General features: G+C 48.5%; 1 protein-coding gene across 5 annotated transcripts in view; it reads left to right on the forward strand.

Moving 5' to 3' along the window:
• LOC143429808 (protein kinase C-binding protein NELL1) overlaps window positions 1-26,121 on the forward strand; it is a 51,381-nt gene extending 25,260 nt beyond the window's left edge. The window contains exons 2-14 of one of the 5 annotated variants that reach the window (XM_076905599.1): window positions 10,624-10,836; window positions 14,923-15,073; window positions 15,823-16,105; window positions 16,220-16,375; window positions 16,451-16,673; window positions 16,771-16,962; window positions 17,483-17,602; window positions 18,160-18,420; window positions 18,496-18,873; window positions 19,000-19,259; window positions 19,397-19,639; window positions 22,403-22,452; window positions 25,064-26,121. In XM_076905599.1, coding sequence (XP_076761714.1) covers window positions 10,624-10,836; window positions 14,923-15,073; window positions 15,823-16,105; window positions 16,220-16,375; window positions 16,451-16,673; window positions 16,771-16,962; window positions 17,483-17,602; window positions 18,160-18,420; window positions 18,496-18,873; window positions 19,000-19,259; window positions 19,397-19,639; window positions 22,403-22,452; window positions 25,064-25,940 — 3,407 coding nt within the window. In that variant the 3' untranslated portion in view covers window positions 25,941-26,121. The remainder of the gene's footprint in view (window positions 1-10,623; window positions 10,837-14,922; window positions 15,074-15,822; window positions 16,106-16,219; window positions 16,376-16,450; window positions 16,674-16,770; window positions 16,963-17,482; window positions 17,603-18,159; window positions 18,421-18,495; window positions 18,874-18,999; window positions 19,260-19,396; window positions 19,640-22,402; window positions 22,453-25,063) is intronic. The other 4 variants (XM_076905601.1, XM_076905600.1, XM_076905602.1 and 1 more) reach the window with 4 other exon arrangements.
• Window positions 26,122-26,415: the final 294 nt, after the last annotated feature.

A 26,415-nucleotide genomic window follows, 5' to 3' on the forward strand; every position in this document is an offset into this window, starting at 1 on the left:
TCTCAATTCGTTCGTCGTAGCAAGAATATCGCAGGGTCCCTCGTCGAACGAGAATAGCGTAACCACTGGTGAGATTTTAAAGGAATCCTCTGCGTCAATTTCCAAGCGAGGCTTTTAGCACGCTTCCGGATCGACTCCTTCCCCGGAAGTGCTGGCCTCTTACGCCGCGAACGAGTTCCAAATGGCCGTACTTCAACCAACTACTTTCGAACACACGCACCCTTCCGTCCGTACGAGTAACCGCCACCACCCAGGGTGCCACCATCGCGATAGTGCGATTCGGTTCAGTGTACTCTGGGAAGAACGTAATTTGTCATTGTCTAGCCGAATTTCGCGGTGGCTAGAACGCATTTATCATCCCTCTATCCTTAGGAACGAATCTGGTGCTCGAGAAGGGAATTGGGTTGGCCTGCGTGCCCTGAATCGAGGCTGGTTTTGCCACGTCGCGGATCTTGCGAGACGTGGAAGAGTAGACGTAGTTATCGATAACTTTCTGTATCGATTCTATTAAAGAATCGAACGATTCTGACTCAACTAGTCGTTCCAGTAATACCCATTGGTTTCTGTATTAAGAACTATCGTTGAATAGATGAAGAAAATTCGAACGAAATAACCATTTGAACTTTTGTTTTCATAGAAATGTATCTCTCCATCTTGAATATTTTTGCATTCGCTTTAGTCAGCTCGATTAGAGTTCAGCTCGCGAGGCACTGCATCAACGCGCGGGAAAAGCTCTCGTGTTTTCGTGCAAGGTCGTGGATAAAATCGGAGCAACTGACGGGCCTCCATCGTGCTCGTCCACGTGCATTACGTATGCAGTTCGATTAAAATATTCAAGAGACGGTTAAAAATTTACCGATAATGATCGATCATGGTTTGCCAGACCTTCGACTAGGTTTCTGAAGAATTATTCAAACGATCGTACCCGCCAATCTTCCGTGTCGCCGTTCGAAAATTTGTCTTACGAGTTGCGCGAATTTTACGCCATCTAAAGAATCCACGGCCATACTCGCGTGCGACTCTTAACCTCTAAATCTTCAGAGACGGTTAAAGCCTCGAATATATCTCTCGCGAACTGATAGAGACCTACTCTAACGTTCTGCTGTCCCAGCAACCGAGGTTTCGCTTAATCTCTGCGAGGCGCTATTAATTAGACGCGATAACCTCTGTCACTTTAAATAGAACGAGCCCGTTACGAGCCTGTTAAGAGGCCAGTCTTCATTTCCACCCTCTCTTTTTCATTATTCTCGATAAACTGTACCGATAATCACCCTTTTTTACGATCCACGATATCACATTCCTCTGATCGTCCATCAGATCCCACAGTGACACGAGATAGACAGGGTGTCGCGTATCGAAATCGAATTTCGTGAATCACTGTGAATTTTCTGTTATGAAATTCGATCATTATACGAGAGAGTCGTAAAGCATTTTTTTTTTAAGAGGCACACAATCGTCTCGATTGTAAAGATTTTATTGACCAACGTTACACGATTGAGAATGAACGCCTTATTACGACCACCTCATCGCCAGCCACCCATAAAGTATTCGCCCAAAGTCGGACATTTCGAGGCGAACGGACCTATTTCGAGCGTCCAATAAAACCGTTCGTCCCGATGTCCCAGGACTTATATTCCCCCTCGTAACTCCGTCTATGCTATGCGCTAGTACACGTCTTTATTGAAGGAACCTCGGTACATCGTAAATTATTGCCTGCAACCTCTGGCAAAGGGTACGAGCAGTCCATCCTAAAAATATTTCCACTTCACAGAGCTTGCATCTCAATAGAAAATCCAAGAAACGAGGACGTACGCCAGAACACGTTGACTTCTTAATTTGTCAATGCTACGAACCCCACGAAAGGTACTTCGTAATACAGAAACTTCAATCTTCCGCTACAATTGTACGAGAACGTACACCAGAACACGTTGACTTCTTAATTTGTCAATGCTACGAACCCCACGAAAGCCACTTCGTAATATAGAAACTTCAATCTTCCACTGCGTTTGTAACTCCCTTAATAACCTCCAGGTCTCGCGTGCATTTCTGCGCTCAGTGCATCGCTCAGTTTGCGAGTCTGCGATCGAAACGTCGACAGAGTGGACCAACGCTGAGACGCAGCGTGCAGAACGAGCGAATCACCGTAGATGAGGGACGAGGGGATAAGGAGCGGATTACGGATACGAAGGCGGCTGCTCGTTGCCTGTGACACGCAACGAATTTACGATATCTCGTTGTGTTGTGCTCGTGACAGAGCGAGATGCCGAGGGTAACGGAACCCGGGCGTAATTTGAAACGGCGACGTCTGCACCTGACGCGGTTTATGGGTCGCGGTCGTATGAATCGTTCGCTCGCCTCTGATCCTGACGGAGAACGAGAGCGCGCGAGATGGAAGCGGCTCGACGCTGCCTCTGACACTCTGTGGCGGTCTGGACGGTAGTTGGATTCGTTTAGCCGGTTAAGTTTGATCGATCGATCAGTCGAAACGGGCATCTGACTTCGAAATCCTATTTACCGGCATTACAGCGAATAAACGTGCCACTTGGATCGCGTCGATCGCGTTTCAAGTGGATGCAGATGGAGGATGCATGGTCAGTGGACTTCAACATGGTCTAGCAAGTGTACAAGTGTCGCAAAGTGTTTTATTGTAGGCAGAATAGTAGCAGAGTGATAAAGAGGGGTTCTTGAGAATCTGACTTCGAAATCTCATTTACTAGCGTTATAACGAATAAACTTGGATCGCGTCGATGGCGTCCAAGTGGACGTTGATGGAGGATGCATAGTCAGTGGACTTTAACATGGTCTAGCAAATGTACAAGTGTCGCAAAGTGTTTGATTGTAGAGACGATACAGTTGTAAAGAGGCTTCCTCGAGAATCTGACTTCGAAATCTCATTTACTAGCGTTATGACGAATAAACTTGGATCGCGTCGATGGCGTCCAAGTGGATGTAGATGGAGGATGCATGGTCAAAGGACTTTAACATGGTCTAGTAAATGTACAAGTGTCGCAAAGTGTCTGATTGTAGAGAGGATAGTAACAGAGCGGTAAAGAGGCGTTCTCGAGCGGGTGAGAGTTTCGTTTTGGGGCGGAAAGAATCGCGACACGGGCCGGTCCTGTGTCCTCCCTCGTAAAACAGCGCCGTTCAAAGCGGCGCGGCCGCTCCTCGAAAATAGTAGTTGGCTCGTAAAAGTCTTTTGTTGCGCGCCCGTTGGAGCACGCATTCTCACCGTCGCGTCCCTGCTGCCGCGTCTCGTCGCCTTTCTTTTCTGTCTGACGGCCCAAGCGTCGCTGCCATTGGCGCCACGGTGACTTTGACCTTTCAACCCCTTCGACTCGAACCCCTCTGTCGAGGAAATATCCGCTGATCATCGCGATTTCGACGATCTAGCTCTTATCGCTTGGCGAAAAATGGGACGATCGATCGTAGCGAAGAATCTTGCTCCGCGATTTTTCAAAAGATGCAAGCCAAAGGGTGCGTTGAGACTGAAATGGATCAGTGGAACGCTCAGACCATCCCTGCAAGCCAACCTGTTCCGTATGGGCATTCCATCGATCGCGTAGACGAAAATACATTACTGATTTACGTAACGGTGTGCGATAAATTTTTCAGACAGAAAGTTCTCGTGTTGCCGCGTAACGTAAACGTGGCACGCGACCGCAGAGTGGATTGCGCGATAAAAATTCGTCTCTGACACGACGATGGTTGGTTGGCCCGAGCGAACAGCCCTGCCGTGAATCCAATCCGTTCCAACTGTTCCCTAACTGCAATCCGGCGTTGTATCGCGTTGCTACACGGAAACAAATAAAACTGCCATTAAAAAGTACCTTTCATCCTCTTTGCATATCATTAAATCTACGTATCCGCGAGAACTGTTCGATTCGAATCGTTAGTAGCCCGTTTGAAATTACAATTACGGTTTAATCGTCGATATTAGCGCTAAAATCATCGATACACGTGTCGTGATCGAGGTGGACCAATCAAGATCGAGGCAGCCATAGAAAATGCGAGGCTGAGCCGAGCGATGGCACGAAATGCCATGGAGCCCAACACCAGAGGGACGACAAAGGCTGAATTCTCTTTCGCGACTGGCCAATCGAGCAACACCTCCATTAAGAATAGCACGAGATGGATTTAAATATCCGTGGGGCCTTCGTCGAGCCGTCGGCACCTGACTGAAGCGCGGTGCGCGTCCGTCGGGCGAAACAGCCCAATCTCTTTGGACAAACGCACGCCGTCAAATATTGACGCGTCACGTTAAACGGTCTCTCGTGGAACAGGTCCACGGGATACGTTTACCTTCTTCCTGTTCCTGCCTTATCCTTCGCCCACGATCTCTCCTGAAATCTTGGATCGCGATTCTTATCTCTGGTTTGGCTCTAGCCAGATAACGCTTCTCGAACCACGATAACGTTGGTTTCCACACTTTTGGTCGAGTGTTTGGCTTTTACGTCGAGGCCATTGCCACTGGGTTACCATCTTGTTTGGACAAACGAAATGTTTCAGATCCTTTTCATTTTGTGCCTTTTGTGGATCAATTTCTGGGATTTTTGAAACGGATAATTCAGTTTTTATTTGTGTGACGTTTACTAATTGTCGCAATATGGCGCTAAAATTGTTCTGCGTGATCGAGATGCTTTACTTGGTGCGTAGACGGTGGTGACAAGGCCGCACCAATGCGAACAGCCCCGTTTAATCGCCTTTGCAGCCTGAAAAGAGCCGCCTTCGGGCTAATACTTTCTTCAATCATCGCGCTTTTGTGCGATGCGTTATCGATCGTGGCCATCGCGGAAGCGCGATTACCTTCGCGTTGATTTCCACCTTAAAAGCCTGTTTTCGAAGCGTTGCACTCCTCTTCTTGGAAAGCGAAGCTATATGCACGATGTATCCAAAAGCGATGATAAAAACCGTGGTTAGAGCAACTCGATATCGAGTTGCGTCGCTAGTTATCGACCACGAGGAATTACCACGACGGCCTTGACCTTAGTCAGGCGTTCATCGAACACCGCGAGTTCGCACGAGGAAGCTGCTTTTTGCGCGAAATTCCGCGATGGAAATCTGTCCGACGCGCGGTATGACGGCAATATTCAATGGCGTATGACGTGTCCACGAGTCTCACGTGTTCCTGTTACGAGAAATTTCAATGAGCCTCGCGGAATTGCGCGCGCCAAGTCACGCCACTCGTCGTCATGAGCTGCGATCGCGGCAGCGTCACGTGAAACGAGAGGGGGACGCGTGCCGGTTTTTCAGAGATCTCTCGTGTCTCGATGCAGCTTCGTCGTTGGTCCGTGTCACGTTTGACTTGGTAACGATCGTTCTCGTTCGCGTCCAACTCGAACGAAGTGCTGGTTGTTGGGCGAAACATAAGACCAGATACAAGACAATTAATTGTAGGGATGAGCATTTGGTGTGCTGATTGTGCATCGAACATTGTCTGGTCTAATCCAATTGCTTGATACGAGTTTAGTAATTGTTTGGTCAGATATTTCTTTGCTGAGACGCCTGGACCACGTTTTTGCACTTCTTAAAAGCAATTGCTTGGAGGTAGGACTGAAATAAGGTTTTCTAGGTTTTTAGCGACTTGTCCTTAGTTTCTTTAAAAAGACAGATGGCGACACGCGAGCTGCCCACGAAGAACAGCAGGATTTTAAGAAATGTCGACTGGAGATTAATAATCGTCGTTTCGTTAACGGAAATTCCGGCGATTTCGCGTAATTATCTCGTCTGGCAGCTGCGATTAACTATCAGAGATTCGCGTGCCGAATAAACGGATCGATGTACGACTGTAGAAGTTATAAACGTCCGACTACTTCTTCTGGGAAGTTTCGTGTCCGCTCGAAACTTTCGAATAATGCACAACCGTGCCTTCAATTGTCATCGACTCTACGGAACAGTAACGAATGATTATTAAGAAATTTCTACGTCGATCTGCGAACCAGTACGATGAACCTTCGCTAATAAGCCTCTGATTAGAAACTTCAGAAAACTTTCTGGATAGAAACTACGCGAGTCAGTTGGACAAGGCGCCATCTACATCCAGCAAGAGTAAAAGAGTCCTACAACACGGTATATTGACGAATCGAACATCTAATTGCGCTATGGAACCCCTGAAACCACCCCTCGTTCCAAGTCGAGCCTTAATTCCACCAAAAATCGAATGCTCCTCGCTGTTCTCTGCCTTCTATTCCATCTAACGATGATAATCGTCGACGTCTGTTCGTTGCGTGATCGAGGGTACGCTCGTTCCAAGAAGCCGCGGTCTTTTCAGTGGTCGCGTTTCGTTCACGCTTGTATCTGAAGACATTCATCGATGTACACGGGGCTGCGACCCCCATAAGCGGAGGACGCGTTCGAGCAACGGCGGTGGATCGATGGTAACGGGTCGTGGAACACCGCACTGTCGCCGGACACGCTTGACCGTCGCGTGTTATCGATTCGACGGTGCGAGGCACAGTCCCTGGCATTCGTCGACTGCCGTTTCGTTTCCATCGCCGGGGCTGTGAATGAAAAATGCGGCGCGCGTTGCACGCACCCGCTTAAAATAGCATTTCCCTCCAGCGGCTAGATTGATGGCTGGTGCTCGCGATTAGCCTCTATGTGGATCGGCCTTTTTGCGCGCGCTGTCGATTAATAAGAGGGAGAGGGCTCGCGCGCGCCTCTCGGTCGTGGAAGAGCTTACGTTTCGTGTTCTTCTTTCTTTCAACGGTTAATTTAATAGGCTATCTATGAAGTAAATGGCATTGATGAGATCTAACATTTTTTGTTCGATGCCCTGGACCAATTGCTGTTCGACAGTTAGAGAGTAAATCGTGTCTGAGAATTTTACTGTACGGTTATTAAAATGATAAAGCTTTCGTTTTACTGTTAGCGGTATGGGCGATAGAAATCTATACCAGGGCCAGTAATATAATCGTCGTGGATATTTGATGGGGAATTTCGACGCGATTAAAACACGGAACCGCGGCAATTTCGCTGGGCGCAGCGCTCTGAAAATTCGATAACGTTAATAACGGATTGCGCGCGCGGTTTGCATCGGGAAGGGTGTGTTATGAATGATAAATGCGGGCATTGAGCGCGCGAGAATGTGGAAAGGTCGTTATCCTCGCGTGCGGGACGTTTTCATTAAAAGAGTTTCCCGGGGTCTACGCGAGTCACGTGTCGGCGATATTGTTACAAATCCGGTTAACATTCGTAGTAACAACGACGACAATGGAGACGATTCGAAAACCGTTTCAACCTGGCACGTGACTATAATTCCAGGTTGTATCTGCGCGCGAGAATTGAACGCACCTCTAATTGCTCCTCAAACGTACCCAATGGCACGCAAAATTCCCAGTCCAAACGATCCAACGATCCCTCGAAAATGGCTACTCGCTGGTCGCAGAGTCGCAGCTCGACCAAAATAATATACGACCCCTTGTATACACCGCTTCATCAGCGCCCATTCAATCCTCCGCCACCATCGACGCAATCTAGCCACTCGCAAGCGTTCGCCATCACCTACGGGACCACCTATGACAATCCTTCCGCTTGACACCAGCAAAAAGTCACCGCACCAATGCGTCCATTACCATCGACAGCGACATCTACTCAAGCAGACGACACCGTGACGCGAACCGTTAAACAATCTTTCCTCGAACGTCAGCGACTCCACGGAAAAAAGCAGAAGCGATCGAGAGAGAGAGAGTCTTGTAGGAGTGGATACCGCACGACCAAGCGGATGCCCATTCGGGCTCATCAGTGGACACTGAACTTGACACCAAGCACCACCAATCATTCCCAACCGAAGTCGATCCTCACACGGAAGTCGAACAGCGTCCCTGGGCAAGGTGCGACGGCACCTTCGCGAGCGGTCGTAAATATCGAATGGAATCCGTTGCGGGCAACGGTTCGTTAATCATCATCAACGCTGAGACACACTCGCCAGGTCCGCCTCTGTGTGGGAGTCGATTTTACGAGCGTGCACATCCTCGCGGCTCCACACCCTGGTCTCAGCTAACCCCGTCTCTGTCGCTCCAAGAGGAACGATAATGCCGCGTACGGTTCGATAGCGGGCGTCGCGACGCCCGGCAGTCTGCCACCGTCGTTCCATTCCATCCTGCTTTCGTACGACGTCGGGCTACATCGCACACGTACAGGAGGCGCGCGGACGCACACCAGCGTCGCGTGTTTTCGGGCGCAAGAAAGCGTCGCACGCTCTTAGATGAGCATAGGCGCCGGCTCGCTGAAATTTACCCGGTTCGTTAACCCTTTGAATCGATGGGGCGTGAACCACGTTTCCTATCCTCTCGTCGATGCTCGCGACGATTTCGCGCGTCTCACACCAGCGAGTCTCAGCGCGATGGGTGGAACAAGAGAGGGGAACTTTGGGGTTTTGTCGTCGGGAGATATTGTACTGGACTTAAACTTGGATCGTTTCTTCGTTCGGAAGCATTTACGATGTGAATCGATCTTTGATTACTTTTGTCAAGACGCGGATGCGAATTGGTTGATATCTTGCGAGAATTGGATGACACCTGCATCCCTCTAGCGGCGGATTCTAGAAACTTTACGGTCTATTAACACGTATGTATGCTACTTTCTAGTCGCTCGTCTGTTGACTAATGAGCAGGAAGACGAGGATTAGCAATTTTGTGAGACAGTTGCTGTGGAATTGGCAGGGGAAAGGATGTTTGTTGGCTACGCCAATGGGTCAGAGATGTAGCAGGCCGCTTTTAGACGCGAAAACGAGCGTGCCGGCAGTGCTACTAATTTACCGGACGATTTGCCCCGATTAATGTCCCCGAAAGTAATGCCCCGCGCGCGAAACCGTCCGATTGTCCCACCGCGGATAAAACGGTAGAAGGTGTCCCTCTTTTAACGCTACTCGTTACGCAATTAAAAGAGTGCCTCTGAGCGGTGGCGATTCACGGACCGTTTTAGAACCCGTCCACGGTGGCGTTGTTTACGTTTTGTTGGTCCCGTTCCGCGCGGCTCTTCAATGGCCCCGTTGATTCGTCACTGGATACCCAGTCAATTAGCGGACAAGTCTTTAGAATTCGCGCCGGTATTTTTAAGCACCTTATTCGCCTGCCCCTCCTCGTCTGCGACGTTCTTCGAGAGGTTAAGTCGAAGGCCCTCGAGGCTTTTTTGAGTTCGAGGAATGCGTACCAAGAACCTGCTGGTTTGCTTCGCGGTTTCGCACGAATTTCGTTTGTTAATTGAAGTTAACTGAAGAGTTTTAAGGTACTTTGGATTCTTCTGTGATACTTGGTTTGTTTCACTGGTCACACCCTATCGGATTGCACGCGTCCAGAAAGGTACTTCCGCTCGTTCGTTTCCACGTCCAACCTCGAGTAGACTCCATCTCTCCTCCATTTTACAATAACCTGTATCCTCGTTACGTAACGAGCGTCGAACGGCTAAAAGATTGCTCGCCAAGAAGAGTTCCATCAAAGACAGACAGAGCACAATACCGTGAATCGTGCGCGAGATTTCAATGTCCCCGTCGCTTCTCAAGCGGTCCATTTCCCCGGCTTATAAAACTACATAACAGAACATCCGGCTTCCCGTCGTCCGTCACGAACGAGCCAGTTCGCGGAGCCCCCACTCGAACAGCAATAAAGTTCAATGGCGTACATTTCCACTGCTCTGTCCCCTGAGAAATGCTAAGAGCCGCGCTCGAGGAGCATCCATCGTCGAGGCGAGAGAATGGCAAAGAGATAGGCGCAGAGAGGGATGGGTCGATCGAAGGGAATACGCGCGAGATAAGGGACAGGATAGGGAAAAGAGGCGACGCGAGGTAGCCCTCGAGGAAGAACCGTGCCTGTATCGATCGACTCTTCACGGTCGACGCTCGTTATCGGTGTTTCCGCGCTTTTCCTCGTTCCCTTCAACCCCATCCTCGATCCTTCTAACCGAACTCGTGCCCCACGTCCCCCTCCCGTCGTAAACAGTGGTCCGCTTTGTACAGAAAAATCCATCTCGACTAAAACGATGATTGAATCGGCTGCGGAAAAAGCTTCCGCCTGTCTAGCTTACCCTTTTCCCTCTCCGCCAGTCTTTTTCGCGTTTTCTGCGGATCTGCCAATATCCTTTTGCCCCCGATTACTGGCAACCCGTCGACTACGGACGCCAGTTGACTGTGCTAATAACAGCGTCCTCCTCCCTCGACGAACCACCGCCAGAGGGTAGTACCGACCACTCGTTTGGGAAATGGAATATCTCTGTCGATTGACGGACCATTTTTTTCTTCTTCAGCTTTCTCTCGTCCGTCGTGGCCTGTTCCAACGATTGTCGCACGCGAGATGCACGTTGGAATTACTTTTGCAGTTATGCCAGGGAATCCATCGATATTCCTGTTTACAGTTAGCGGATTTATGAACTTTCCTCGTGGATCCTCCTTCTCCAAACTGTCGTTCAGACATCCCACATTTATCAAAGCTTCCCTCTCGGGTCGCGTGTCCATTCATCAACGACTTTGCAAACAGTTCAACGAATCTGCGCGCGTTCGATTCGTTGCGATCGAACCGTGCACCAATAACGATGGACATATTCGTTTGTAAATCAATTCTGTATTATGATCGCCTGTCTGTCGCGCGTTGGGAATCGTTTAACGAGCGACGTACGTTCTCTTTTTTGCAGTGTCTGCCACGACGAACAAGAAAGAGGAAGAGACGGCGGTGGCCACCGTTGGCGTCACGGAGGAGAGCGTTCTGGGGACGAAGTCCAGGACGGGAAGCGATCCTGGCGGAGGCATAGACCTCCTGGCAGCGTTGCAGCTGCACAACACGACCAGGCAGGGTGTTACACAGGTGCCAGGACTGGTTAGGTTAAAGCCAGCCTATTATCTTCAGGGTGAGTGTCACTTTTACGCCGATTAAACAATCCACTAAACACCACTGACATCGGACTGATCGACTTACGAAACTGTGCTACATTATTCAAGTTATGTCTTACGGCAATATTAAAAAAATTTCTGAGTAACCGTCTCTGTTTTATATTCTACCCAGAGATAATTTTCTTTGCTATTTTACACATGAAACCGTTTCACTGGCTGCCGAAAAAGCGCATCAATCGCTGGGGATGGTAGAAACAAGCACGAGGGAGTGATCAACTGGAAAAACAATTGGCGCTTATCGGTTGAACCGCGATGGTTAGGTAACGACCGATTAATCGATATTGCGAAAGGTCAGTTCCGTAGTCGCGTCGTCTCCATTGGCAGACCTTCCGAGGGAATTCCCCCGTGGCCACCCAGTATCGATTCTACCTTCGAGTATCCAGCGAATTAGCCCATACACTCCCGGCTACGATTATCCGTGCGTTTCATTAACGATTTTTCTTTCTTCCACCGCGTTCCATTCAAGGTTCTACAGAGAGGCCTCTTGAAACGAAACTTCTCTCGAAGTTACGTTTCAACAAGCGTATGAAATCGTTGATCGTGGATGGATAAATGATCTAGAGCGTTTTAAGGGATAAATATTTAGCATCACCCTGTATAAAGATCGACGCTAGAGAAACGCGCGCACGATCGTGGCTAAAAGCGTGGGCGACGGTGCAACGTCCGCGAAAAGCGAGTCGAACGGAGGGGGTGGTTGGCCCAAGGGCGTCAGCAGGGGTTTCCTCGAAAGAAATTTCGATCACCTGCACCCCTCTGTCGATGGTTTCGCGGAAGTAACCGAACATTCTCTGCGGTCTGCGAGCCCAACGAAGCCCTCTTTCTCTCCACCCCTATTTTTGCTTCCCAATGCAACCCCTTGCAGCCCTACTTCCCGTCGTTTCTTTGTCCCTGCGCGAACTTTTACGAGCCAAAATCGCTGTGTCTTGTTCGCGAATTCCTGGCAAACGACTATGGCTGTTTTTCAAGTCTCATTGCCTCGCGTTGGGCTCGAGGATTGTTTCATGGAACCGAGGGGGTAGTTGTTGTAGATTTTCTCAGAGGGTGGATATGACTTATCGCGTTAGCCAGTTTGCGTTCAGTTGGAAAGTGGAGTCGTCGAAGTTCATTTTGCTCTTAAATTGTACTCGATGTACCATAAGTACAGTGGCGGTACGTATTGGCACGGAAGATTCAGTCTGAGTAATGCAGAAAATATTTTCATTATCGCTGCTCTTATTATTCTTCCATTAACCTCTGCACACGTGTCCGTTCGGTTCGTTTCAGTCGCTCTTATTCACCTCGCCAACCGTCCACCCTCTATAAATATATCCGTTGGGACAGTTCGTAGAGGAAGAGGGAACCGTCCCCGAAATTCAGTTTATTCAGTTCGAATTGGTCGGCCATTGTGATCGACGGACAAAGGACACGAATAATACACCCAGACACGTGTTGGGAGTTTTCTCTGAACATGGAAAATAAGATCACGCGAATCCCCCTTTTGTAGCCGGACGGGGAACCAGGCCTCTGATCCTGATATCGCTCGACCCCCATGGATCTCCCCTTCGAGAGATCCAATCTGTACGCCATTTATTTCCGACAGGAATAACCTTCTCGTCGAGCATCTTCGCAGATGCTTAAATAACGCTGACTATTGGTCCGCAATTCCGCCATGTGGCGATTCTTCACGTGGCCCTGATCTCGAATTCAATGAATTGTGTCTTAAGAAGAAACTAATCCAACGTATCAGAGCTCGAAACATCCATGAAACTGATAACCACCAACAGTTGGATCGTCTAATCTAACCTTTTCAACTGCACCTCTCAGACTTCTTCTACCATAAACTTAAAAGTAAGCTCCACGATGTTACTACCTTCGCGTCTTCTGCTGTTTGTTCAGCAACACTGACCAGGAGTCATCGATACGTGTGCCAGTTGGCGTGCAACGATTACGTACGGCCCGAAAGGGTCCGTTTACTCGTTAACGAAGCGTGGACGTGGATAATTGAGCGTTCGATGGGTCCTCGACCGCGCGTCACGAGCGTTGGTGTCAGATTACTGTTTATTAAGTCCAGCGCCGCGGCTGAAACTCGAGGCCCGCGCGAGAAGCCCAGCGATCGGCACCAGGCCCCGATGACGGATCGCACGGCTCGCTGACGGCGTCCATGCGAACGATTAACCCTTTGCACTCGAGGCCTTTTTCGCTCGCGCGAACCAGCAACTCGAGGCGATTTCGGCCAAACTGGGCGAACACATTACAAGTAATTGAAAAACATTTATAAGCAAACAAACGTATATAAATAATAAAATTTCACTAGTCTATTCATTTATATGTCGAAAACATGAAATTTTAGTAAGTATTACAAAATTTTAATGAATATTACACTCTGTAATTAGTTTTGGTGTGATATTTTGTGAAACAATATCCAAGATGCATCCTAGGTTTGTCAGGACACGTATCACAGTAATACGGAGTTTCCCGCCTACCTCCAGGCGTGTTGCGGTCAGAAAAAACCTTACAGTCCCTTTTTGGCTCTTTTAGTATTACGTGGAGCTTCCCGTTTAATCAGATTTCATCGAAATGCGACGTAGACGCTTGCTCTCGTTGCTGGCGATACGACCCTCTTAGTTGTTCGGCAAGTGTTTTCAAAAATCGTAGATGGCTCAGTGGCTTTTCCCCTTTTTTGTTTTTTTCTAGTTTATACAAAATATATGAATTCCGTCGTCTTACACCTCTTACTGTATCACTATCTTCACCACTGGATTCTTTCGCTTCGCGGCGTAATCCGCCGGAAGTCGATGTAAGTTCACCATCCCAAGCGGCAAAATCGAATTCGTCCGAACTCGAGTTGATCTGATCATCCTCCATATTTTTAGGGTTCAAATACTTTTTAGATACTATATTTATTGCCAAGACTGTTTCAAACGAATGCTACGCTGAGACTAACTAAATTGAGCTAAGATTAGGCTACAATGTAAGCAGAGCCTAGTCCACGAAAGTACTTCCGAGAAAACCATCTTATCGCATATTGTAAATAAGGAAATCCAGTTACAAAAGACCATAGCGTCGTAGCACCGTAGTCCGATTTAAAGTTTAAAAAACACTCGGGCGCCGCAGCAGCGTGGCTCGAGTTTTCACTTCGAATCGGCCGGGCGCCGTATCGGCGCCGCTCGAGTTGCCACCTCGAAACGGCCGGGCGCCGTATCGGCGCCGCTCGAGTGCAAAGGGTTAATCCTGTTAGAGCCGCTTAATCGAGGGACGAAGCATCAATTTCGCCGGAGAACCGCGAGTAGCGTCGCTTACGACGAAACTGTATCGCGTGCGTCTCTTGTCCGAGCTAATGGGCCATTATAAGACGCGCATGGTGTCGAGTTACAGGCGGTCTGCGTGGGGTGATCGACGCGCTGGTCTCTTGGAATTGATACACGGAAGTGTTGGTACAGTGTAGCATGGATTTTCGAATGTAAACGAAACGATGTCGCCGTTGTTACTCGCTAACGAACCGATTCGAACGTCGCGAGAGGAGCGCTAAGGGATTCGTTCGTTTGTGACAACGAGCAATTGAATTTCTATGTCGACGCGATTACGTAACTGCGCGAGGAACCGTGGATTCCGACAAATCGATGCGGCCCAGCAAAAATTTCGGCTGACCTACATCGGAATTCTGCGACTCCTTTTGTCGCCAAGCCGAACAATGTCCCAGAACTTCTACCATTCGGTTCCTGTGATAGATTGCTTCTACGGAACTTCGCGAGCTGTGTTATCGGTTGTCAGCCAATTGCGAGACTCCATGCGACACTAATAGCGAAAGAAAAAATACGACAACTTCACTAAAACTCTACAATAGTTGTAATCATTTGCATTCCAAGTTGTGGACTTAATAATTGCCCAAAGTATGGAGTATCTCATTTTTGCAGCTCGATTATAATTAAAGGATTGATTTCGTTAATTTGTATAGTGGTGAATTTTCCTATTCTAGGATGTGAAACGCGTTATTGTTATTATTAGTAGCGATAGTGTGGAGTGGCAGTGCGAGGCGCAGGAATGATTGACTTTTACTACTTCAGGCGAGGAGAGGGAGCTCCGACTGAACGAGGCGAGCTTCGAACGAGCGGCCACGCTACTCCGGCGGGTTCCGGAATTCACTATAGCCGCCGCTCTGCGACAAGAGGAGGCCAATTCCGGGACTATCGTCGCCTTTTCACATGGGAACAATAGGTAGGAGATAATAGCGCGCGTAATTTCGTTCCTCTTCGTTTTGAATTTCTCGCGCCAAAATGAATGCGTGGACCCTCGATCTTCGCCTGACTGATCGCGATCAGAGTGGAGACTAACTGAAAACGGAAAGAGATCTGCCAAGGAAGTTACTGTGTCAATTGTTGAGCCGGGACGAGAGGAGTGCACTTAACCTGAAAGTAGTCGCGCCCTCTGCTGGCACGTGAGTGCCGCAGTCTAGTCGTTTTGACCCGGCTAACGCAAATTGGATGCATGCACACCATGTATACATATTTAGACAGCAATTAATTGAAGGGTTCGCCACCGTTAGGATTCCAGTGGACTTGTGCACACAGTTGTCATTAAATGATTGATAGAAATGTAGAATATAAGAGAGATGTTGGATAGACATGGAGCAAGGATCTCAATTCCATCTATTATCAAGGACGTTCGTGTAAACGTGACGCGTTCCAGATTGGAGACCACGATGGATGATAAACGCGAACCGGAAATCGCGGATGCAAACGTGCCAGCGACTCCAATCCGATTCAATTACGTAATCCATTTAATTCCACGTACGCGCGTTTCAATTAACAGGCTGAAACGGGTTTTGATCGATCCGTAGATTCGCTGCTCGCGTTCCCAGTTATTTTCTAACCGCGTTACTGCCAACCCTCGCGGTCCACTTATGCCGTTACCAAAATGGTCCAACGTGGAATTTGGAAAAGAACGTTTTTCCTGGTAATTCGCAGATATTTGGAGCTGCAGAGCAGCGGTCGCAAGGACGAGCTTCGACTTCACTACGTATCACGACGTGACGGTAGCGTCCACGTGGAGGCGTTTCCTTTTCGGTTGGCCGATGGCGCTTGGCACAGGGTCGCCCTGAGCGTGAGCGGCTCGCAGGTCGAGCTGCTCGTCGACTGTCATCCGTTGTACAGGCGGCTGCTCAGGCCTGGTCCACCTGACACCAATTTCACTCTGCCGCAGCTTCAGCTCTGGGTCGGCCAGAGGAACGTCAGGCACTTTCTCTTCAAGGTACGATCTCTTCTTATCCTCGTCCTCCCTCGCGTCGTACGTGTCCCTCGACGTCTTGTTAAAAAGTGAAATTTCAATCGACTGAGACAAGTTCGTGCGATTGTCGCGCCACAGGGTGCATTGCAGGACGTGAAGCTGATACCAGGCCCCCACGGCTACCTCTCCCAGTGTCCCCAGCTCGACTCGTCCTGTCCCACTTGCGGCCAATTTTCTATATTACAAAACACAGTGGAGCAGCTGATGCATAACCTTAACGAGCTGACGCGTAGGGTGAGTAGGTTGTTTCGTGTCTGCTGGTCCAGTAGTACGGCTTATCGTTTCACTCATTGACGTCCTTCCTTTTAGCTAGCCGCTGCAGAGGGCAGGATAAGCAAAGTGGAGGAGTGCGAGTGCCAAAAGTCATGCAGGGCGAACGGTACTGTCCACGAGGACGGTGCGACCTGGGACAAGGGCTGCCAACAGTGTTCCTGCGTTCATGGCGAGATAGAGTGCAGGCCTACGCCATGTGCCCCTGTCACCTGCAAGAATCCTGTCATCCCTCAAGGGCAATGCTGTCCCATCTGCTTGAGTAAGTATCGAGTTACTAAATTACTTCAAGAGACCAATATTTTGGGTATGTTGCTTGTTGATGTTGTTTGCAATGACTGTACAATGACTGTCCACAGTGCAATGTTATCTGCACGGGGTGATCTATGACCACGGCGAGAAAGTCTCGCCAAAGCAATGCGTCGAGTGTAACTGCGTCGACGGTAGTTTCACTTGCCAGAGGTTCGACACTGAGACGAGATGCCCACCACTGCCCTGCCCTCCAAGCGAGCAGATCAGCGTCGCTGAGGAGTGCTGCAAGTTCTGTCCAGGTATGGTCATCCAGACGAGCATATTTCGTTTCGCCAAGTACTGTATGATGTTCATCACTTTGATTAACCTTGTCAGAGCTTTGTGACCAACCTTCGCGAACGTCCATCTGATAATGAATAACGACTCCCATCTGTTAAGCGTGAATAATAACGTTTAGCCGAGAGAATTCGATCCCCACGATACCAACCGTCGATCATTGAGCAAAGTCTTCCAAGTGCTAGCCAAACGATGCATGTCGTTTCGTGCGTTAGTCGCTGATGTTAACAGCTAGAGGAAATACGTCTCCAGACGAAATTCCACAGAAATCCGTTTCATTTACCGCTGTCATGCAACGTTCGTTACGTGAATGATAAAGCACGTTTAGAATGGCATGCCAGTCGATTACGTTAGACCCGTGGTGAAAACGGGAACCTGAAATTAACCGCCTGCGACACCAACAACGCCCACTAAAACATACCAGATCGCTAATCGAATGTTCTAACTGTCTCTGCATCCGTCTGGCTAACCCAATTTAACCAGGGGTGGACTACTGCGCGAAGGGCCACAAGTGTCACGCTAACGCGTCCTGCCTGAACCTGCAGACAACGTACGCCTGCCACTGCGATATCGGTTTCCAGGGGGACGGTCATAACTGTCACGGTACCTAATGCTTTTCTCTAACTATGCTCTCACTATCTATTCCTCTCTGTCTCTCTCTCTCTCTCTCACTCTTTAACACGTACACACACTTATGTACCCGCGTCTAACAGAGCCTTCGAGTCGAATCGAAACCGCCTTGGTGGCGGGTCGATCGCCGCGTTTCCGTTGATCGATCCTCCGCCATTAAATATGCAGAGGATCGGTGTCGACGTGCACACGTGAACACCAGGGATGCGTTTGTTTGTGGTTCTGTCGATGATCGTGTCCAACAATCAGTCTACCATGAGTAACGTAACATTGTTTCACGTTTATGATAAAGAAAAAAAGTACCATCGAACGAAGGTTTCCGAGACTCTATAAAGGGAACGTTCTTCCAACGAGTTCACCCTCTTTCACTTCGAGTAGCGTATGGATTTTCGACCTTCAAACGAGCTCGAACAAATAGCCTTTTTGTTCGACTTCGTTCGCAATCTAGAGTCCACCGTTCACGGTCATCCGAAGGCCCACACGCCTGCAGATCGATTCGTAATGATTAAATGAACACGTTGGCGCCACAGATATAGACGAGTGCAAGCAGCAAGGTGGCTCCGAGGGCCACCACTGTAACGCGAACACGAAATGCGTGAACGTGGTCGGCTCCTACACCTGCGAGTGTCTTCCTGGTTACCACAGAGTGGACAAGTTCAACTGCGCCGAACTGGACGAGTGCGCGACAGGGCATCACGCGTGCGACGAGCACGCCACCTGCGTCAACACCGCCGGAAGTTACTATTGCATCTGCAAAGAGGGCTACGTCGGTGACGGTTACACGTGCAAACGTACGTCCACGTTGTAAATCGCTTTCACCTTTCAATCGTCGATATCGTTACGATCTCTTTCTCTGTTTCCTTCAGCTGTTTGCAACCAGACCTGTCAAAATGGCGGCGAGTGCGTGGCGCCAGGTAGGTGTTCCTGTCGACGCGGCTACATTGGGAACAGCTGCGAGCTGGATCTCGACGAGTGCGCGAGCGATCTCCACCGATGCCACCAGTCCTCGACCTGTTTCAATATGCCTGGTTGGTATTACTGTCGTTGCAAACCTGGCTACAGAAGCGCCCTCCACGACAGCACACAAGGCACCCAGTGCCTCGACATCGACGAGTGCAACGATCAGACGCTCGAGAGGAGGCACACTTGTCACCCGACCGCCAAGTGTGTCAACACTGAGGGCGGCTACGAATGCGTTTGCCCGCCTCAGCTGGACAATCGCACTATGGAGGATTGTAGACTGAGTACGTGTGCACTACTGTCTTCTCATCTTCAAATTTTCCATCGATCAATTCTAACGTAACGAGAACACTGGTAACATTTGGGTTAATCGGGGAAATCGATGGTAACGGTGTCTGTCTCTTGAACAGGTTGTTGGTTCGAGAACCGTGAAGTGAGAAACGGCGACACTTTGGCGCCAGCCGGAAATCCTTGCAGAAGATGCACATGTAAAGACGGTGTGATCACGTGTAGGGATCCTATCTGCGACTGCAGCGCTCCTGGGAGTCACAGGGACAAGTGCTGCCCGCAGTGCGACCCAGCAGCCTCGTGCAGGCACCAGGAACTACATCATCTAGTCTTCAGAAGTGGCGAACGATGGATATACCAGTGCCAGACTTGCGAATGCCTGGTAATGCTTCTCTTCTCGTAGCGTTTCCTAGTCTCTATCTTGTCCAGCACCATTCTATCTCCTCACGTAACACTTGCTGTTAAGTAGCGTTCATCCTAGATGGAACATCAACAATTTCACAATGTGGTTCGTTGCAGTACGGCGAAATAGACTGCTGGCAGATGGAGTGTCCACCAGTGACCTGCTCGAATCCTGTGACAGAGGACGGGGACTGTTGTCCCCGTTGCGAGGACGATCCATGCGCGAGAGAGTTACCAGGCAATGGCACGTCTCTCTCAGTGCTGACTAGACCACGACCGTGCAGTTACTCTGGGATCATCCACAACAGCGGGAGCTCGTGGCAGGACCCTCATGACAAGTGCACCACGTGCGAGTGCAAGGTAAGGAGGGCGTCCCGCCGCGGTCACCACGGGGGACCGAGGAATCGTCGGTCCCGCAGGATACGTATAGGATAGGGAGGTTCGCGGGGGAAAGGAGGCGCGAATCGTGGCAGAGAAACGTTGGCCTGGATGTTGGAGTCTTCCTTCGAGTAGCTTGATCAAATGTTCGTCGCCATTATTGTGGTTCTCTGGTATTCTTGTAAAACAGTTGAGCGTCTTGGCCAGGCGTTTCTTCTTCTAGTCGCGCCCTCTTTTCACGCGAGATCAAGAGCTCAAGGTCAGTAAATGAATAAAACATAAATATCATCTTCATTTAGCCGTGGATCTGTCATGTGTCTAATCAGTTGCGTTCACTATGGTACGACGAGGTGCGACCAGTTGGCTGTGCGGCACACACACACACAGGCGACAATTTTTTTCAATATAAAGCTGTACATAACCACACGTGGCGGATTGATTGACGTGGTCGATTTCAGTTCTTCTTTTTGTTTCCAGGCGCTTTGATCTTGATTAACGTTGTTCAAGTTTCTGCATGGACAGCCAGAAGTTCGATGTGACTAACTTATATTAATATATCTACTGATTTTCTAATTAATCCAAGGATGACGTTCCATTAACTATTTTATTTGATATGCTTCTGATTTTGATTGGTTCGATGTTTGTACGACGTTCAAGGCTTGTTTCTAACATTTAACGATGGAAGCTGGAAATACGTTTGCCGTTTTTAAATTAATCATCCGCCACTTGTACGTCAAGACATATTTACACCAGCATATGAATATACTTGTTTTTCTCTCGCTCTTTCTTTCTATCTTCTTTATTTATTTTTTTTTTTATGTCTCTGCCATTTGTTTGCCACGTCAGCGGGTAACCCTCGTATAATCCAAGGTGCCCATACGCTGACTGTCGTTGATTTCCAGTGTGCCATTTTATTTTTGTGTATAACGCGAGTCAACTATTTGCAAGGCTGTGTGCGCTGAAATTTTGGTCATACATATACGCTGAGAGAAAGATTCACGAATTCACCTTTCAAATCTTTGAATCAATATGTACAATCGATCACACCACGGGTCCCATAAACTCTCACTTCATCTTGGACACACCACAGCTCTATCCAGATTGAATCCAATATAGGGTCCAGATATAACTTAGTTCAATTTTAACAATTAGTAGATTCTTTTTCTGGCTTAAGCCTACCTTGGACTTAGCTTAGGCTTACGCTGGGCTTGAAGTAGTCGACCAAAGTTAAATCCGTCCGAAGCCACCAATCGGATCGATCCAGAGCTAATTCAGACTTGGCTTGGGGCTAATTCAAGCATGTCCACACGTGGAATCTCCTACGTTTCAAGTCCCTCTAATTCTCAGAATCTTACGGGAAGTCTGCATATTTCAAATCACGCGACAATTCCATACATAATTTTAACTACACTCGTGATCCTCGCGCCTCTCGTATTTATCATACCATCAGCTTCAGAGAGACAACATCTCCCCATTAAACTACATCATGTGGTACGAATAAACGGGTGGCGCGAGAAAACTTAATTTCACAATCGTCCAAGAAGACATGCTTCGATTAACCAAGCGCAGTCTGGTAAGAAGCGATAATTAACGCTTCGTCTGCCTGACAAAGTCCTGGATCGTGTCGTAATTACTTAAGAACACGTTCTCTCGGCGTGAGCTACCATTGTGCCGTGCTAGTCTTGCCATTATGCGAATTATCTGACGCTGTATTCACCACTTGTAAATTACCTAAACTCGAGCTGCCCTTATCTGGCAGTACCAGCGGTACGAGACACGTTCAGGGGCGCCCCTAAGTTAGCCTAGATCGTTATCATTATGTGTAATTATTTTCGTTGGCTGCCTCGCACGCGGCAGTGTTCATTATTGTTACGATTATTAATATCGATATCTCACCGTCAGTAATAAAGGCGAGACTTTCTTAATTAGGCACCGTATATATACGTACATGTATCTATTATACTGCATGCCTATCCAACCATCAGAGAGTAATCACACGTATTATACGTAACGTAGATCTGTAACTGGTTATCATTCTTACTGTTATGATTTCCGTAGTGACGATTCATTTGTTCAATTACACGATTGCTCTTTATTTTGTTCGATCCCTCGCCCGTTATGGACCAGGCGATTCGATGAGCGTTCCGCTACCTCAGTTGCGGGGGCGGTTTCTCGCGGGCCACGTCGGTAACGTAGGTCACGTACGGATTGAACACTGCCGCGGGGAACGATCGCGGAACGCGTACACGCGCGTGACAGACGGAAGCTCTGACTCGACCATCGTTCGCACGAACCTCGAAATATCGTCTCACTGCTTCGGGTCGGCCCTGCATGGATCGTGTTCTGTACATGCCCGCCTGGCAACGATTAATCGAGACTGGAGATCCGTTCTCGTTGGGACCAAACGTGTAGCTTGACCACCACCTCGTCGATTCATTTTGATGTCCGTTTTTTTTTAAAAAAAGAGATGTTTGTCGTTGATAGAAAGTAACATCGAAACGCGAAGTGCAACGCGAAGTCGATTGAGTCGATAGACTAATGCCAGAGGTTCAGGAAAATGGATCGACGAGGGGGAGGCGGGCTGATACGTTGAGCAAATACCGATCGACTCGTAAAGAGCGAAATGAGTGTTGTGTAATCATGCTGCGAGGCTCTCTAACCCCCCGCCATCTCATAACATACGTGCAAATACACATCGCCCGTGTACGACTAACCTGACTAGCCTAACGATGGGTATCCTTGCAGGTGCCGTACTGCGCCCAATTGGTGAGCAATAGCGCGTGTTGTGTGCATCGGTAATCACGTCACTTCTACCTCACCTATAAATCTTCTCTACCCGCCTCTTCTCTATTTCTTTCTTTATTTATTATTAAATATCTCTCTGTCTCTGTCTCTCTTCTTACCTTAGTTATCGTTTTAATTAAACGTCGGCCGAGCTCGAGTGCTTTCGTTTCTATCCTGCCTGCTTCTCTTCGAATTAGCACCTTCTTCTCTGGTAAACATGTTTATTTTTTCGTTTCTCGCCCGTTTCGCTTACCGTCCCGGGTCTCTCTTCGTTTCGTACTTTACGTTTTATCTGTGTGTTGTAACGTTCGCCTAGAATCGATTAGAGAAAGTGATTCACGTGACCCTGGTTCGTACGTTTGCTCGTAGAGAGGTCTCTTACGTTCTCGTTGATCGCCGCACGCTGGTCACCAGGCTTGATAACGTTTCACGTTTTCTTGCGTGGGGTTGCACCTACTGGATCGTCTATGCCACGTGTCTCTAGAGTCCTCTGGTGATGGTTTTTTTTCTGTAACAATTGGTAATTGTATTTTGGGGGAAACGATGGATTTACCAGTTCACGTTGGAACTTATTAAGTTAGAGAATCAGATTAATTGGTATCACTGCTTGGTACAGTTTATAGAGTATCGAGACGCGCATCTGTATGATTTTTTTCTCATGGCCAGTGGCATAGACTCTGACAGCACTACGACAAGAAAATGTAAACTTTAAGGGTGAATCGCGAGCACGTCGCATGTTTCATATTATGAACTATAATAAAAGTTTATCCTTGATCGATCTGAAGACGACTAGATTTTAACGATTCGCGGTAAGATCAGTAGAGATATGTTTTAGCATAGTGTTTTATAAGTAGCTACTGTTCGATTTATTTTTTTGTTTAAAGAGAAATCAATTATGTTCAGTATTAAAGTTGTGAGATGCTAAATAAAAATATAGTCGAATCTTGGATAAAAATGGGTCGTTGCATCCATTGTTTGTTAACTCTGGTACCGCAAAAAGAATTTTGAAGGATATTTAAACTTACTGTCTCTGTTTAATCGAGTGTCGAGTTCCTCGTCGAACGATCGATCAAGAGACGTATGATCCTTCACTTTGATACAGTGGGTGAATGCACGTTTACAATGATTCGCATGCACCGACTCACCCCACGCTCTTCTCTGAGTGAACAACTCGATTAACATGTCACTTGACTCGAAGATGCACTGTCATTATTGAAATCGAAACGAACATTGAAATTGTTTAAACATTTGGAATCGGCCGGGGCGCACGTCGCACGTGGTGACAGACACACGCACACGTACACATACATTGCATTTTGATTCGTTCTTTTATCTCTCTTTTTATTATTATTATTATTATTATTATTATTATTATTATTATTATTATTATCATTATTGTTATTATTATTATTATTATTATTATTATGGTTTCGTTACACTTGAGCCTCTTTTGCACCCTCCTCTAATTTGCATTCGAGATTCGATAGAAGCACCAAAGAGTCTTTTTCTCTCTGTCTATCGAGTTTTGTCCAGCTACGATTTTGGCATACTGATCAATGAGGTCATTTTTAAAGGCAAACATTCAGAGTTCAATTTCAAAGATGAACGTTTTAAAACACGCAGATCAGATGACTCAAAATACTTAATTTAAAAAAGTTGTTTCTAAGATTTAGAATCGTTAGAGAGTGAAAATTGTAGTAGTCGCGTTGCCAAAATCGTTGCTGAAAGTAGTGGTAACCTGGACACGTTGTCGTCAAGGTGTCAGATACATACTATGGAAATTCATTGTTTTACCCTCCCCCCGAATGTCCGAGCATGATTGTCATGAGTCGTGTTCCTGTAATTTGTGCTCGTAAAAAAAAAAAACAGATAATTTACCGATCGTGCACGATCGAGGGTAAGGGGCGTCGAACTGGGTCGTCAGCAAGTGGAAAGCGCGGATTTTCTTCGCAACGGGACGTCATATGCGGTACCAACGAAACAATGAATTACATACTATGTGGAGGATTACCTAAGTACCCATCCGTGAGGCGAAAAGTCTTGGGACAACGTTGTGACTCGACCACCGTACGCTTGATCATGAAAAGACAACGAAAAATACAATTCGTTCGAGCCATCTATCTTATTTAACATCGCGACGTAGCTGTGCACGTTCACAGACGCAACATCGCCCAAAAAGAACGCACCCTGTGTACTCAGTAAACGTCTGCAACTAAATTACTTAACTCCAATTCCGAAACTAGTACGAAAAACCCATCGTTTGTCTTCGAGAACTAGTAGAAACCAGCAATGTCACTAGAGTTCGATGAAATACACAACCATACCTAACCATGAACGATCACATCCGCCTTGATTCGAATCCCCCGCTTGTGGTCATCCTAACTGCACCGCGCACCAACAGGTGGAGCACGTGCGCGCGTACCAAGACTTTTCGCGCGGACTGGAGAGTACCCGCGTTGAGATTCCGCGTCTAAAAAAATTCGAAAGAGTTAAATAAGAAAAGAAAAGAAAAAAAAAAAAAATATCGAAGGGGGCAAAAAAAGTCAGGCGAACACGACAGGGTCGCTTGGTCCCGTTCGTTCCACCGTTGGCTAACCCAGTGTCCAACGAACCTCTCCGTAGGACGGGCAGTTATGCTGCAGCTACGATTACGGCTGCGCTGGCGATCTGGACAGCAACCAGCAGCAGCAACGTCCTCCAGTCGTTGTTCCTGAGTCTATCGTACGCGGTCTACCGAGCCCTGCGGGGTCACCGTTGGCTGACGGTACACCGGAAGCAGCTCTATCAACGGTTACCCCTCCCGCCAGCATCGGTGCAACATCGGTTACCAGCGCCTACATACTGTCAGCCTCCTCATCTTCCTCGTCCGTCAACAACGACGCCGCCAGTGGATCCACCGTCAGAAAGGCTCACTGGAGCCTGCAGAACAGCCTGTCCAAGTCGTCCCAGCAACAGCACCAGCAACAGAGGGACGATCGTCGGGTCAGGATGCAAGCGCAACAGCAACAGCAGCCTCTACCGACAGCCAGGTACCACCTGGCCCCTGGAACAGCGACAACGTCGACGTCGACGCCTGACCGCGCTACATCCGCGCCAACGTCGTCGACGACGACGACCAAAGCTACGGTCAAGTACGAAGCCAAACCGCAGGCGTCCGCGCTGCGACGACAGCGCGCCAAGCCACCTGATAACAATGGTCTCGGGAGCCATCGCAACAACGCGTCCTTCGCATCCACCTCCTCCTCCTCCTCCTCCTCACCTTCAACGTCTTCATCGTCCACGCCGCCTCTCGCGATGCTGGTCCCATCGGGCGCGAACGTCGAGCCGCAAACTGGCGGCGCGTCGACCAGCAGCAGCGCCACCAGCGAGACCGTGGTCACGAACAGTTACCGCCAATCGGTGTCGACGACTGGTGGGCGCCATAGGCGCAGCGACGCCGGGGAGTCCGTGGCGCGCGACAGCGGCGCCACCTGAGGCTGACGCTTCCGTGGACAGCTAGAAGAGACAGAAATGAATACTGGCTAGGCATTCCAGGGAGTGTAGGCACGGGAACTGGGGCCGTGGCTCGAAGTAGAAGCGAATGGCGGAGCGTTCTCTGTCGCTTGATCGCATAATCGGTGGTGTCGATAGTAAACGACTGTGCTGAACTGACTGGGGAGGTGTTTTACCTCGAGACGAAGGGGGAGAGAGAGAGAGAGAGAGAGAGAGGGAGCGTCACGGACAACGACGATGTTAGGCAACAGCGATCCAGTATCCTCGACGAGATTCGATTCTCGTCCAGCCATTATGGATCGTCGTGTCTCTCGTTGGCTAGTCGATCTGAGGATAACCCTCGTTAACCGTGATCTGTGCTCGGGTGATCGCGAGGTGGACTGTGTCGATGCGAGCTTGGATCTTGCCTAGATTCGTCGAGCTCGACGCTTCGAGGACAGTACGTTCAGAGATGGATACAGATCGACCGGTTCCGGGTTAAG

This window comes from Xylocopa sonorina, chromosome 12 (assembly GCF_050948175.1).
Source record: "Xylocopa sonorina isolate GNS202 chromosome 12, iyXylSono1_principal, whole genome shotgun sequence".
NCBI classification, from domain to species: Eukaryota; Metazoa; Arthropoda; class Insecta; order Hymenoptera; family Apidae; genus Xylocopa; species Xylocopa sonorina.